We start from the raw sequence: 14096 nt of genomic DNA on the forward strand, positions 1-14096 counted from the left end.
AATTGCAATAGGTCTATAGTTATTATCGTTATTCTTTTCTCACCCTTTAAATAGTGGAATTAGGGATTCCTCCCTGTTTCGCCTTTTCCTGTTTCGCCTTACATCCTTAAGCCATATTAGAAAACATATTGATAAGCATCTTATCTTAAGGCCAAACAGGAATTCCTGTTTCGCCTTAATGTATGATGCAACACGAAGCAAAATTTCTCAAAGGGGAATTTTCTGCTCACATTGGGAATTTCTACAAACGAAGAAACGCAAACTAGAAGATACTCAGTATATTTTCAGAATGACATATATAAATAAATCTAATTTACACTGCACATTATTATCACAAATGCCCAAACACCTGAAAGCTTATGATTCTAAATGAACATAATGTGAGATTGCATTTACATATGATATGGTATCAATTTCATCTTCTTGTAGTCTTGTCTTTAATATTTGAATCTTCCTATTCAAACGCTTCCATTTAAGCTTCTTCTTCGCAACATTCCCAACTTCAAGTAGACGCATTTGCGACTCATTTTCACGTTGTTCTTGTTTCAGAAGATTTACAAAAGAAAATATGTCCAGATGGTCCCTTGACGCAGCCCTTTGCAGCTTGGAGTGCCATCCTTCTGCATGGTTTGTTGTCCGTTCCTCGTCATTATCGAAGTGGTTCCATAATATGCTGCAAAAATAAAAACGGACATAAATAGGGAAATACGAATGAATGAATGAAAATAATAAAGTCCTGTTTTATTCTACTCTGCACCAAAAATCAGTTGCTAGATCAAGAAATTTCTAAAGTGTTATTCAATCGTGTTATACTCCGTAAGAAAATCTAAAGATTCAGCAAATAACAATTAAGTATAACCATAAATATAATCAAAAACCATATAACTACTTCTTCATATACAATTCAAATGAACAATAGGTGACAAAATAACTAAAATCTAATTAAAATAAACTAGAAGAACTTAAATACTTGCACTTACGGCGGGAAGAGAGCATTATTATCATCTAACCAAGTGTCCACCAGGTAATCGAGAAACTCTTGTTCCTTTGGAAGGTTCATAGCATCCTCTTGTAGTTGCAGAAACACAACGTCTAAGTGAGAAATTGGCACTAGTGGTAGCGCTGCTGCTTTTCGAATCCATTTCCTCAGCTCAGAATTCTCCCGATACACGGTCGATAAACCCAAAGTTTGTACTTTCCTCCACAAAGCTCGAGCAAAATGGAAGAAACAGCCTCTGATGGTTGCATTGGGAAACACACGAGTTGCTGCATTAATTGCAGCTCTTTCGAAATCTATCGCTAATTCATCTGGCTTTAGCTGTAAAGCATTCTTCTGAGCTTGTTCCTTCTGGATTTGCAATAGTCTAACATAAACAGCCTCTTCTTTACTTGAAAACAAACAGAATATAAGCGGGAACGACTGTCCAAGATGCTTTCCATGTAAAGTATACAGTTGAGAAAATAACCTAGGAACGATCTTGAATGTCCCGTCCATTGTTATTTTACCACAGCGACACAACATCTCAAGGTTCTCCACTGTACCAAACACCTGCAATGCAAACAAGGCATTCAACTTACTACAATTCTTTTAATATCACGTAAGATAATGTAATTCAGTACTCAAACAGTTAAGAGCCTTCCTACCAACGAAATATAATAATCTTAGTGTCGAATCCATAGTTTTTGGGGTCGCTGAGATGAACAGTAACACTTTCGATGCCCTTTAAATCCAAATTCAGCGCCGCACCTAGGGGGAGGGAGAAGGGATAAATACATAAAATCGAAAATGGCCGATATTAGTGTCGAATCCATAGTTTGGGGTCGCTGAGATGAACGACCGCCGTTTAAATCAAAATTCATCCCTCATCAGAACTCCTGAAGGGGGAGAGTGACATGTAAGAGCAATTGAAAATAACATACGTGTCGAATTCATAGTTTTTGGGATTCCAGTTCATTGGTGACAGTTTTGGTTTCCTTTATGTCAAAAATGAAATGTATTCTCCCTGTGCGAAGAACGGGTATTTTGCTAGTATTTAATAATAACGAACGAAAGTTTCACACGTTAATTTTTTAAATATATTTCTCGCTGTTCAAATTTACACTTGTGCGGTGTATAAGTATGTGTAAATAAGATCATCTCTCTTTCTGAGTTGTTTGAAAAATATACAAATAATGAAGAGGAATTTTTCACCAGAAATCAGAAAACTAAAAAATAAAATTAAAACCTGCTGCTTTTTGTACTTACTCCACTAGCGAAATACATTTTATATAAGCTGCAGACACGTTACAGCAAATAAGATTAACATCAGTAGAAGAAATAGTTTTTAAATTAAATTTTCCGGTTTTTGCTGACATTTCTGAAAGATTTTTTAATGAGTTCAAAATTTCTGGCTCCATAATATATATAATTTATATAATTTTATTTTTATTTGTATTTATTTATCCATAATATATATTTGATTTAAAATATCGGTATTAACTAAAATTATCCTGGCCCCGTTATTATAACACTCTCTGCCATAAAGCAGGAACTTCGTAAGATTCCTTAAGATTTAAATGGGTCCCTTCATAAATTAATTTTATTTTAGTAGCCATTCTATCACTTTGCTAACTTTAAAGGAGTGGTGCACATATATTTGTTGATACAAATTTCCCTTATTCTAATACAAGAAACATAAGCACTCAATGATCTTAACTGTAAACTAGTAAATATAAAATATTTTTCATTTTAAAAGCATAATGTAGTAAAATATGCGAAAATTTAATTTTTTTCAAATTTTCGGTTTTTTTTTTCAAGCTCGGGGAAAAAATGGCAAAAAACGGTAAAAAAAAAAATAATTTAGCTATTTTCTCCGTCGAATTTTGTATATATATGCTTTTGTACATTTGTAATTTCCAGTATACTATTATAATTTTTCTTCTTTCTTTCAATGAATTTCAAATAGCTTTGTGTGGTGAATTACCTCTCTCTTAGATTGTAATCCTAGTAACATTCTTCTTTGAAACTAATTTCGTTAAATGATTGGCTTTCTATAGTGGTTGGACCAATTACGGCCTGTCTTCTTAAGCTTAAGATAATATACATTAATAACAATTTTGTGTGGTGAACACGGGGCGGAGACAAAATCCAGGAACTGTGAAAAGTAACTATGATATTATTTAACTGTGAAAGTAACTGATATTATTAGGATGCCCATATGATTCTTTCCCTTGGATTTTGTACTGCACTCGGTGAAGTTCAGCTGTGTTTGATTTTTCATGTTTTTAGTAACATTATTCCTTGAAACCAATCCCTCTGAATCAATAGCTGCAGCTTCCTATACTGTGTAGACCAATCATAACCCGCCTTTTGTAACTTTAAGAACATTTTCGTTTCAATAATAATTTTGTTGAATGAATTATCCCCTTAAAAATACCCTTATTATATGAAATTTCCCTTCAAATTGTAAGGCGAAACAGGAAAAGGCAAAACAGGAATTCCAGTTACGCCTTAAATCAAAGTTTGATCTTGTTATGTTGATAAAGATGCCAGGGGGCAGAAAAAGCTGGAAAACTTGTGTAAGGCAAAACAGGAAAAGGCGAAACAGGAAGACACCGGAATTAGGAAAGACTTTTTCTATGCTTCTGGAAAGATATCTGTTTTCAAAGATTCGTTGAATATATTTGCTAATATAGATGCAAGATGATCTGAGCATGCCTTGATTACATATGTCTAATTTGGAATACCATCCGGACTAATTGCGCTACGCGGTTTAAAATTCTTTGTAGCTTTTATAAACGTCAGAAGTAGTAATGTGTGGAATTCGAATTGCATTATTATTCTTATTGTCTGGTTGAGATACAGGGCTTTTATTTACAGAATCTGAAAAGATTGTTTGGAAATTATCTATAAACACATCTTCTATCTTTAGTTTATCAGAACATGAAAAATTGTAATAATAATAATAATAATAATAATAATAATAATAATAATAATAATAATAATAATAATAATAATAATAAACAAGTTGGAGAGCGAAGTTGCGATCGCCTCATATCGGCTCACATCATGAACACTGACTAACAAAGATCTATGTTCATTGATTCAAAGCAATACATTGTATTCGTGAAATATCCTAGAGCAGCCATCTTTCAAAAATATAGCATGACAGAACCACTGTTGCACCGAAAGACAGTTAGGACATTACGGGATAAAATGCGCGCTTTATAGAAAAGTTTATTATATTTATATCTTTCAGGGCGGTAGGAATAACTTCTGTATTATTCATTATTTGATAGTCAGTTAAGTTGTAGTTCCATAGGTAATGTTTCTTTACGATCCAAAAATTCAAAGTAAGCTTGGGATTACGTACCGAAACAAAACAAAAAATAAAAGTTAAATTCTTACTAGTAGTTTCAACGTAAAAGATAAAATTACGCAGTTAGTGAGCTGAAACTGAAGAGGTCGTAAAACTCTGTCGTAGAAGAAATAGTCCAGGACCCATAGTATACCCCCGTAAAAAAATCGAGGTCCAGAGAATTTGATTTTTGATTTGTGTTCTCGGACCATTATTGAATTAATTTAGCTTGGGTAGGCATTTCTAATCCGGGCCGATTAGGTTCTGAACGTCATTTTAACCCTTTCGATACGGTGCGCTTTTTGATGTTTTCGTTGACGAAGTTATACAGGTGCTGCAGCTTCCCTAATTATTCTATTGAAACTTTCTATGGTGCGTTGTGTCGGCCATGGACAAGGTTTCCAGATGCTGGTATATTTGTTTCAAATTAGCTAATAAGAGGGAAATTTTAGAGGGGAAAATTGGATTTTTTTAAAATTTTCACCTAAATTCGGGAATTAAAATTTATCATGGCTGGAAACACTGCCACTAGATAGATTCAACTCATCTTAAAATAAACTTTGGTACACCACTAATATCTCCAAGCAATATCATGTCGATATCTAACAAACTAAGCATGTAATTTAAAAAACATATCATTCTATCTTGTAAAAAATCGCCATTTTCTGGACGTCATTTTTAAGAATGGCGAATATATTTTAATGATGACTTAATATTTCGTTAATCATGAGACCTACATTCAACATTCTTGTATCAGACGTAGGTTATGAATGTCTTTCATATCTCTGGCCAAGACCACTCCCCAGTCACTTTACTAACAAAGCACTCACAATTGGAGCCTTTGATAATGTTGACTTTGAAGACAGCTCTTCTTTGTCCGGCACATATGGCACACATAATACGGCAATGGTGCTTTTTCAAGACCGTGCCAATAGGTTAGATGCAGGGAAATAATCAGTGTCAGCATTAAATATACAGAAACGAAGTTGTAAGCTTATAACACAGCTGCCTTGTCAGTGTGTGCAAAACTACTACAAGCCAAAAACACGTCCCGATTTACCAGAAAGTTTCCAAGTGGTTGAGGATATGGATCATGTAGTGCCCGATACTGCAATCTGTAAAACCAAGGAAACTGAATTTGTTATTACTCTTATTCAGTGTGGACTGAAAGATCAGCACAAGTCAGTTCCTCCATGGGCTGGAATTCATGATCTAATTTCCCAGAGCACCGTCTTATTGAAAAAGATCGGCTTTTTACCAGTAATACCATCTCCTGTCACAAACTACGCAACAGTATATACGGCTATAAAAAATTTCCAAAATGTGGGTCCTCAGCTTGAAGATCAACCAATCCTCCCAATATTCTGTGACGAAGGTGTCTTCCGTATTGTCGCTGAGATCTGTATGAACAATCCAGAAGAATTTAGTGAACTTTATCCAATGATGGGCATTTTTCACATGACAAAAGTTGCACTGCGGTGTGTAGGAAGTTATCCAGGCATAGAAGATGCACTCATTGAGACTGAAATCTTTGGAGCCAAAACTGTGCAATCTGTATTGAGCGGAACTCATTATGTTCGATCGTTACAAGGTATGCTCACCAACTCTGAGGCTATAGAAACATTGCGTTGGATGGCCTTCTGGAAGAAGAATAACAAATTAGATTTCGCAGATGTTATGGAAGAACTGTGCAAGGTACACAATGCAAAGCCAGGCAATATTTACTATACTTCGTTCAATATCACAAACCTTAAGAGCCAAGTTTGAAGAGTTTATCAAAGAGTGCGAGGATAAGTCAGAGCTTTGCAAGTACTGGGGAAATGTAATTTTAATCGGTCTAGTGAAGGACCTAGTACATGCTGATAGAAAAGGTGACTGGGAGCTGCAGAAAAAACTGTGGAGTCACTCATTCCTGTGTTTCGTGAATTCGATTGTATAAACTAAGTGAGATATGGCTCCTGATATTTGGAAAGAATAAAAAAACTAGAAGTAGAAAACAAGTACCTTCACAACAAATTTGTTCAAGGACACTTCGTGATCAAAGACAAAGAAGGACGATTCAATGCTGTAGCTCTTGATATGAAATTAGAACAAACCATTCAGAGATCACAGAAAAAATTCAAGGGAATTGTCTGTCAAACACGTAAAAGTGACTATGTTGCTCAATGGCAACTAGTTTACCACGAAGTACTTTCTATTTGTAACGTTTTCAAAGAGATGACTAATTCTGAATTAATGGACCACCGTGAAACTGTTCCTCACCATGAGCTAATGGGAAATAGAGGAGAACGTTTCAATAGAAATGTTGAGAGCCTTGTTCATTTTATGCAGCGATGAGGAAATCAGTTTGAAATGATTGAGCCTGAGAGACTGCATAAGTTTGTCACAAAACAACATGTAAATAATGATGTAAAGGCACGTCTACTAAATATCTTTTCACATGGGTCAGAATTATATACACAGCTGAAGCAGGAGAAGTTTGTATTGAAAATAAAATCGTTTCTTGACGTAATCAATAAAGCTAACCTTCCACGCTTTAATCGGAACAGTGTAACAGAACCAGCAACCAGAAAAGCTCCACTGGTGATCTCAAATAAAATTCTTTCCCAAGTCAACATAGAGATAGATCTGGCAAAAGAAAGTGGGGAATCTATCAAGAACATTATGTCTCACGACCTTCTTCCAACAAATGCGTTATTTGATGGAGATGATGCGACAAAACCAGTAAAATACACACTCTTTAAAGAATTAGAAAAATATCTTTCATCTGGCGATTTTTATTTCGAAAGGGTCCCTGCACTAAACACTGCTGTTATTGTGGATTATATGTCCCAATTGCGAACGGTCAAGCTGTCATCCATGAAAAATTTTGGAGAGGTTATTCAGAGAGTTCAACAAATATCAAAATCAGTATGCACTCTGCAAGAACTGCATATCATATTTGACAGTTGTCTTGAACTTTCGCTCAAAGAGTGTGAGAAAATCAGGCGAATGTCTACAACTGGATGAATCGAACTTGCATGTATAACAAATTCTACACCTCTGCCTTTGCAACATGATAAATTATGGTCATCTACATCAAACAAGCTTAATCTAGAGATGCTAATGCGGCGAAATATTACTGATGTTTCAGCAAACTCAGAATTCCCAATTATTGCTAGTGGAATAATTGTTAATGAGGAATTGATGCCGGCACAAATATATTCAAACGGTGCAGGCCATATTGTGGAAGAACTGAACCACAAATTGGAGGAAACTAACCTTCGTGTCATTCCACATGTAGAGTGGGCAGTTCGAAAAGGTTTGAAGTGAATAATTGTTCTATCGAATAACACAGATGTAATTATTCTGTTACTTCATTGTGTTGCACTTCTTATAAGTCAAGGATTGGAAGAATTATGGATACGTTGTGGAACAGGTGTAAAAAGACGCTTCATCCCTCTTCATATTTTGTACCATACACTCAACTCAGAGATTTACAATGTTCTCATCAAGGCCCATATTCTCACAGGTGATGACATTATGAGCAAAATAGGAACTAAGCGCGGAGCTTTAGCCGCTGAACCAGTGAAGTTTCTAAAAGAACTTGCTGAGATTGACGACGACTGTGACTTCAAAGACGTCGATAAGTATCTTGTGCGAGTGTGAAAAACAAAATGTGATGTTGGCACTTTTGATGAACTTTCCTACAATGAGTTCAAGAGATCAGTCCAAATAAGTGACCTTCCGCCAACGTCATCGTGCATGGACACATTAAAAGAGCATTTTATTTACTCAGAAGATGTGTAAATGTTTTGAATCTTTCGTATGTTCAAAAGACCTCTGTGAGTTTCGATGAAAAAACGTTGATGGTGTTCTTAAACCTATTAAATTTTTAAAGCCTCTACTCAGTGAACATGTAACTGCAAAACCTGCGCTACGAAAAGATGCTCCTGCCGATACGCTCTTCTGAAATGTTCGTCATGCTGGAAATGTAATGCAAGTGACTGTAAAGACGCGTAATTGCAAATGGACATAATTAAATCCAGCTTCACGATATACGCCTGTAAAAAGAAATTGTGTTTCACAAAATTTCATTTTTGATTTGCAATCTTGCATCATTATTGAATTAATATAGCTTAAGAAAATTGTCACGTTTTTCATACAAATGTAAATCAAACAAATTTATATACATGTATTCATTACTTATAATGAGTATTCTTTATAATTTGAATTTGTATAATTGTGTACCCATAGGCAAACTTATGTATTTTATCTACTTGGGTTAATTACTTCTATTCATGATCTTAGACATTCTTTGCTGATCACAATAAAAGGATTGAAACCTATTTATATTTAGTTTATTTCAATACATGTCTATTCGTTATTTATTATAGCCTCCATCATAACTTTCCATTAGACCTACAGTTAATTTAGTTGCTAGCACGTATGCCTTGAGTGTATAGTCCCGGGTTCGATTCCCGGTGGGGGTACAGTTGAACTAAAAAGTGGTTTGGATTCGTCTATAATCAATAGGTCCACGTCTCCTTTAACCACTATGGCATAACTCAAACAAACCAAAAAAAAAAATAACATTCTTTATTATAGTTTCCTATATAATATTCGCTATTTTGTAAAATGACTAAAAGGTTGCTCTGATAGGTTATTTTCTATGTTTATAAGAATATTTGACCTTCATAATCTACGTTTTGACACAAGAATGTTGAATGTAGATCTCATGATTCACGAAATATTAAGTCATCATTAAAATATATTCGCCATTCTTAAAAATGACGTCCAGAAAATGGCGATTTTTTACAAGATAGAATGATATTCTTTTTAAAATTACATGCTTAGTTTCTTAGGTATCGGCATGATATTTCTTGGAGATATTAGTGGTGTACCAAAGTTTATTGTAAGATGAGTTGAATCTATCTAGTGGCAGTGTTTCCAGCCATGAGAAATTTTAATTCCCGGATTTAAGTGAAAATTTTGAAAAAAAAATTTCCCTCTAAAATTTCCCTCTTATTAGCTAGATTGAAACAAATATACCAACATCTGAAAACCTTGTCTTTGGCCAATACAACGCACCATAGAAAGTTTCAATAGAATAATTAGGGAAGCTGCAGCACCTGCATAAATTCGTCGACGAAAACATCAAAAAGCGCACCGTATCGAAAGGGTTAAAATGACGTTCAGAACCTAATCGGCCCGGATTAGAAATGTCTACCCAAGCTAAATTAATTCAATAATGATCCAAGAACACAAATCAAAAATCAAATTCTCTGGACCTCGATTTTTTTACGGGGGTATACTATGGGTCCAGGACTAAAAGAAACCAAGTGTTAACTCGTGCCACACAGAGAAATATCACGTATGTGGCATATGTGAAAACGTAGGTTACATACGTAAATCCTGTAGTTTTTGAACTTAACGTCGGCTCCTGCAGCAAACGTGTAACTGAAGATGTGTGTTTTATAATACTGTCCGTATAAGTGTTCCATGTATACGTACTTTCCGTATGACTATATAGGCAGTAAGGACCTTATACACGGATTGACATATAACTATAACATATAGCTGACGTATGTAACATAAGTATACATATGTAATCTACAGAAGACTGTTAGGTGTCACACATAGTGCAGCGGCATGATGTAACATTGAAGCGGAAAAAGGCAATACGTATGCGGCATGCGGACAATGTATGCTCCATACAGATTTCCATAGTAAACATAGGATTCCGTATATTTGTACAACGGATAACGGATTTTCTCAGTGCATTTACCAATGTGAAATACTATACCTAACACATTGAGCTACATGAAACGTGTGCTGGTGATACCATTCATAATTAGGGGCGTCCTAGTGGAAAAAAGTATAACGTGCAGAGATAGAGGAAAAGGTATTATGTGCAGAGAAGAGAAATAGGAAAGAGTTTCCTGCTATTTTCAATTATTTTCTCTAAAAATTTTGTTCGATTAGTAATACCGATTTCAAATGATTAGACGCCTTTCTCCACTTTACATTGAACTCTACTGAATGAAACGACTCTTCGGTGATTATTCCTCCACAACGCTTACGATTCCAAATCTGACAATTCCAAACCCCATTCTATCAGTGGTCACTATCACCGTACAGAAGTTGGCCATCATAGATTGAGCAGTTTGAACGCTATGAGAGGACATAGGGTATACTTTTCCTATAATAATAATAATAATAATAATAATAATAATAATAATAATAATAATAATAATAATAATAATAATAATAATAATAATAATAATAATAATAATAATAATAATAATAAAGTGGTACACAAAATAGCGTCAACGTTATGGCTCCTGAAATGTAGTAAGCGAGTGCTATTAAGAGTGCAAATGGCGACCGTCGTCTTTTCTCTCCATCTAAAAAGGGGGTAAATGCAAGAGAGAGAGAAAGAGAGAGATCAATAAAGAGAGAGAGAGAGAGAGAATGAGTAGAGAACATAATGCAAAGAAGCGAGGCAAAGCAAAAGAAGAAAAAGCACTTGTAGAATTGTCTCTAAAAGAGAACTTTTCCAGTGTTCTGTTAGAGACAGAGAGGGTGCTTTTATAGATGAACTTGTGAAGAACAGAAAGTAGTAGGAAAAAAAACTACACAGAGAGAGTAAGAAGAAAAAAATGTAACTGTTGACAATAGCTCTTGAATCATTTTGGAATTCTTAGTACCCTCTCTTTCTCTTATAGTTTCTGTATCTACATCTTCCCCATCCTTTTTTTTTTTACTTCCTTCCTACGTTTCCTCCCTTTTTCTAATATTTTTTCATCCTCACTGAGCTTCGTATTTCTTGAAGCTCTCGCAAGACTTGCTTGCTTTTACCATCTTTTTTTCCTTCTTGTCTTTCTTCTTCTTCTTCTCTTTCTCATTTGCGAACAAGTATTGTGTGCTCAATTTTAAGAACGAAGAGATACAATAATGGATAGAGATGGAAAATGGCGTCGCATGCTCATGCTTAGAAAGATCAGAGGATTGAAGTTTTAAGCGAATCTCTGTCATAACCTTTGCTTAGTGGAAGAGAGCTGTACGATACAGAAAAACTTAAAATAATAACGTGGGGAAGGAAGTAAAGTTTATATGTAATTCACTGATTCTGTAACCTGAGATAATGTTTCTCAAACCTTTTTCCCAAGAGGACAGTATTTTTATTAGTTAGAATGAAATGAAATCTCTAAGTTTTACGTCCCACGGTTATGCCGGCTAGGCTAAAGGAGACGGCGATGATGGGAAATGAAGGAAGTGATGGAAGTGATGAAAGTGGGAAGAAATGGGAGAACCCCGAGAAAATCCATGCACACTGTGTTTGTCCACCACAAAGTTCACTTGGCGCGCTAGCTGGGATCAAACCAAGGACTCCATGCACTAGGTTTTGAACGCTCTACCACTGAGCCATCGCTATTAGTTAAAATGTTCTACGTACCACCAAACTCGTGTTCTCTTCGAAAGCAAATTTATTATTTTGTTATTTTGGTGTTTAGCATATAAGAATGCTCTTGTATTTTTACAATACTGTTAATTGAAATTCACTTCTTTTTTTAGTAGTAACAGTATCGTATGCAGGATTTCATCAAGGGGGGACTCAAGCTCCAAAGATGTGTTTTAACAGGACTTATGTATACATATTTTATTATAATAAATGTCTTTTTTCATAACATTTTGTTCAAGGAAGGATTAACCTTTGTAACAATTCAGAGCGAAGTTTCTATGAAAACGCCCTATATATTATTTTCAAAAGACTGTTGCAGTCCTTCGCATTGGCGGTCCTGGTTACCTCCCTAATTATCATAGAGTTGTGATTAATACATCGTTGGAAAAGTTATAGAACACAGAATCAGTGAAATTCAGGCCAATTCAGTGAAAAGATATCTTGTCTTATATGGAACGTCCTGAAAATAAATGCAAGTTACATCACAAAACTGAGACTCAAAAAATTGGCCAACTTTGCCCTCCTTCTCCCCATATAAGCAACAAATACACATACATGGTAATATCATGTAGTGAATTACTTCATTGCTTCACATACCATTTTTTTTTATAAGTGTACCCTCAAGGGGAAGAATGCCCCCCAAAAAAGATCTGATGAGAAAACAAAAACCATGAACTTTACCCTCTCCTACAGCCGTGGTATCCCCCATATACATAAAATGCATACCAGCAAAAAACTTTATCTTTCAGGAATACATTGATATCAAAATTATCTTTCTAGCTTAATTAGAAGCTGAGCTATGACGTTTAAAGCCTTGACGCAGCAGTTGCGTCAACGGCCGTTTAAAGGTTAAAACTCAGAAAACCTCCCTTATGTACGCCACTGATTGGTATTAATTGTAGAAAATACATATTAGGTTTTTGTTAGTTACTTACTATTAAAATTACTATTAATGTTTGGCTTACTATTAAAATTTGTCTAATCTTTACTTTATTAAATGGTTTATGCTATAATTTTTATAATCCACTGTATATCTGTTTAAGGTTCTTAAATATAGTGTGATAGATAATTCACTTGTTGACGTTTTGTGGACTAATCTTTTTGCGACTAATGTTCAATCTAAGAGAATCACAAGGGCGGACCTTAAACAGCACAGTTTGAGAAACATTGTGCTTAAGACATTCGGTGGTTCCTCGCCGCAGAACAAAGCTTACTATTTGGTCTTATTCTATGCTAAACAAGTTTAATTACGATTATGTCAAGCTATCTTCCTTTTCTTGATATGGTCCTTTCTTCCTTCTTCGGAACTAAGACTCTTTCGTCCATTAAGATAATATGTTTTTTTAAAAACTGTCTCCGTATATTAATTGATAATAATTTTAAAAACAAATCCATCATTTGGAGAAATTTTGTCATGTTAGAATGTTAGAAGTAACGAAGTGATGTACTTGAAGAGATTTATTACCTCTTTACTACCTCTTTACCACCCTCTCTTTAAACTGCCTGTCAGGTTAACTGCTCATCTCATAAGAATTACGTCATTTCCGTTATCAGCTGCGTTCAGTGTTCTACAACAATGTGTTTTTCTTCGTTTATTAAATGTGTTTATAAAATACAGTACTGAATTTCAATCGGCTCAATCGTTTTCTTTTGTTTGTTTGTTTTGTTTTTCTTCAATCAATATACCAAACCATTTGGTGTAGCAGCCTTTTGTAGGCCTGAACTGCTCCAACGCCATCTGTTAGCGATTAGCTGAACTACTTTCAGTCTACCGACGAATACGAAATCAGCGCCTGTTTCTCAGTCTATCGCTGCGTATCAGACTATTACTTTCTAGACCTAGTGGTCTCACGTCTTTTATTCAAGTGACTCCTCAGTTTGTCTCACGACTCTGGTTGGACGCCGAAAATTGGGAAGCACCGGCCGGGAATCGAACCCGGGACCACGTAGACGTGAGTCCAACACTCTAACCATGAAACTATGTTGTCTCTCTTTCAATCAAGACACACACACCGTAAGTAAGTCTATGGTTTGTGTGATAGTCTAATGTACTTTATTCAATATACTGTATTTCCTTCAACTGAATGTCACTGGAGGAGCTTGCGTTTTAAACTTTTGATTTGGGAAAGTTAAATGTTGGATTACAATACTATAACAATCTCATTATTTTATAGCATATGAATATCTTCTTTTATATTAGCATTATCAAGGATCTTATAAAATAGAGGATCTGCCCTTACAACAAAATCTTAAAGCCATACGTCACAGTTTCGCCACCCCTACTCTGCCCACTCCGCCCAATAGGACCGCAGTGT

At 35.2% G+C, this 14096-nt stretch overlaps 1 protein-coding gene across 1 annotated transcript; it reads right to left on the bottom strand.

The window, feature by feature from the left end:
- Positions 1 to 357: 357 nt before the first annotated feature.
- Positions 358 to 5234, bottom strand: LOC145667631 (uncharacterized). Its single transcript, XM_081735093.1, has 3 exons — positions 5157 to 5234; positions 981 to 1549; positions 358 to 673 (listed from the first exon to the last, which is right to left on the bottom strand). The coding sequence occupies exons 1-3, from the start codon at positions 5232 to 5234 to the stop codon at positions 358 to 360; spliced, it is 963 nt and encodes a 320-aa protein (XP_081591219.1).
- Between the last annotated feature and the right edge of the window lie 8862 nt (positions 5235 to 14096).

This window comes from Thermobia domestica, chromosome 13 (assembly GCF_964235325.1).
Source record: "Thermobia domestica chromosome 13, izTheDome1.hap1.1, whole genome shotgun sequence".
In the NCBI taxonomy this organism is placed as follows: domain Eukaryota; kingdom Metazoa; phylum Arthropoda; class Insecta; order Zygentoma; family Lepismatidae; genus Thermobia; species Thermobia domestica.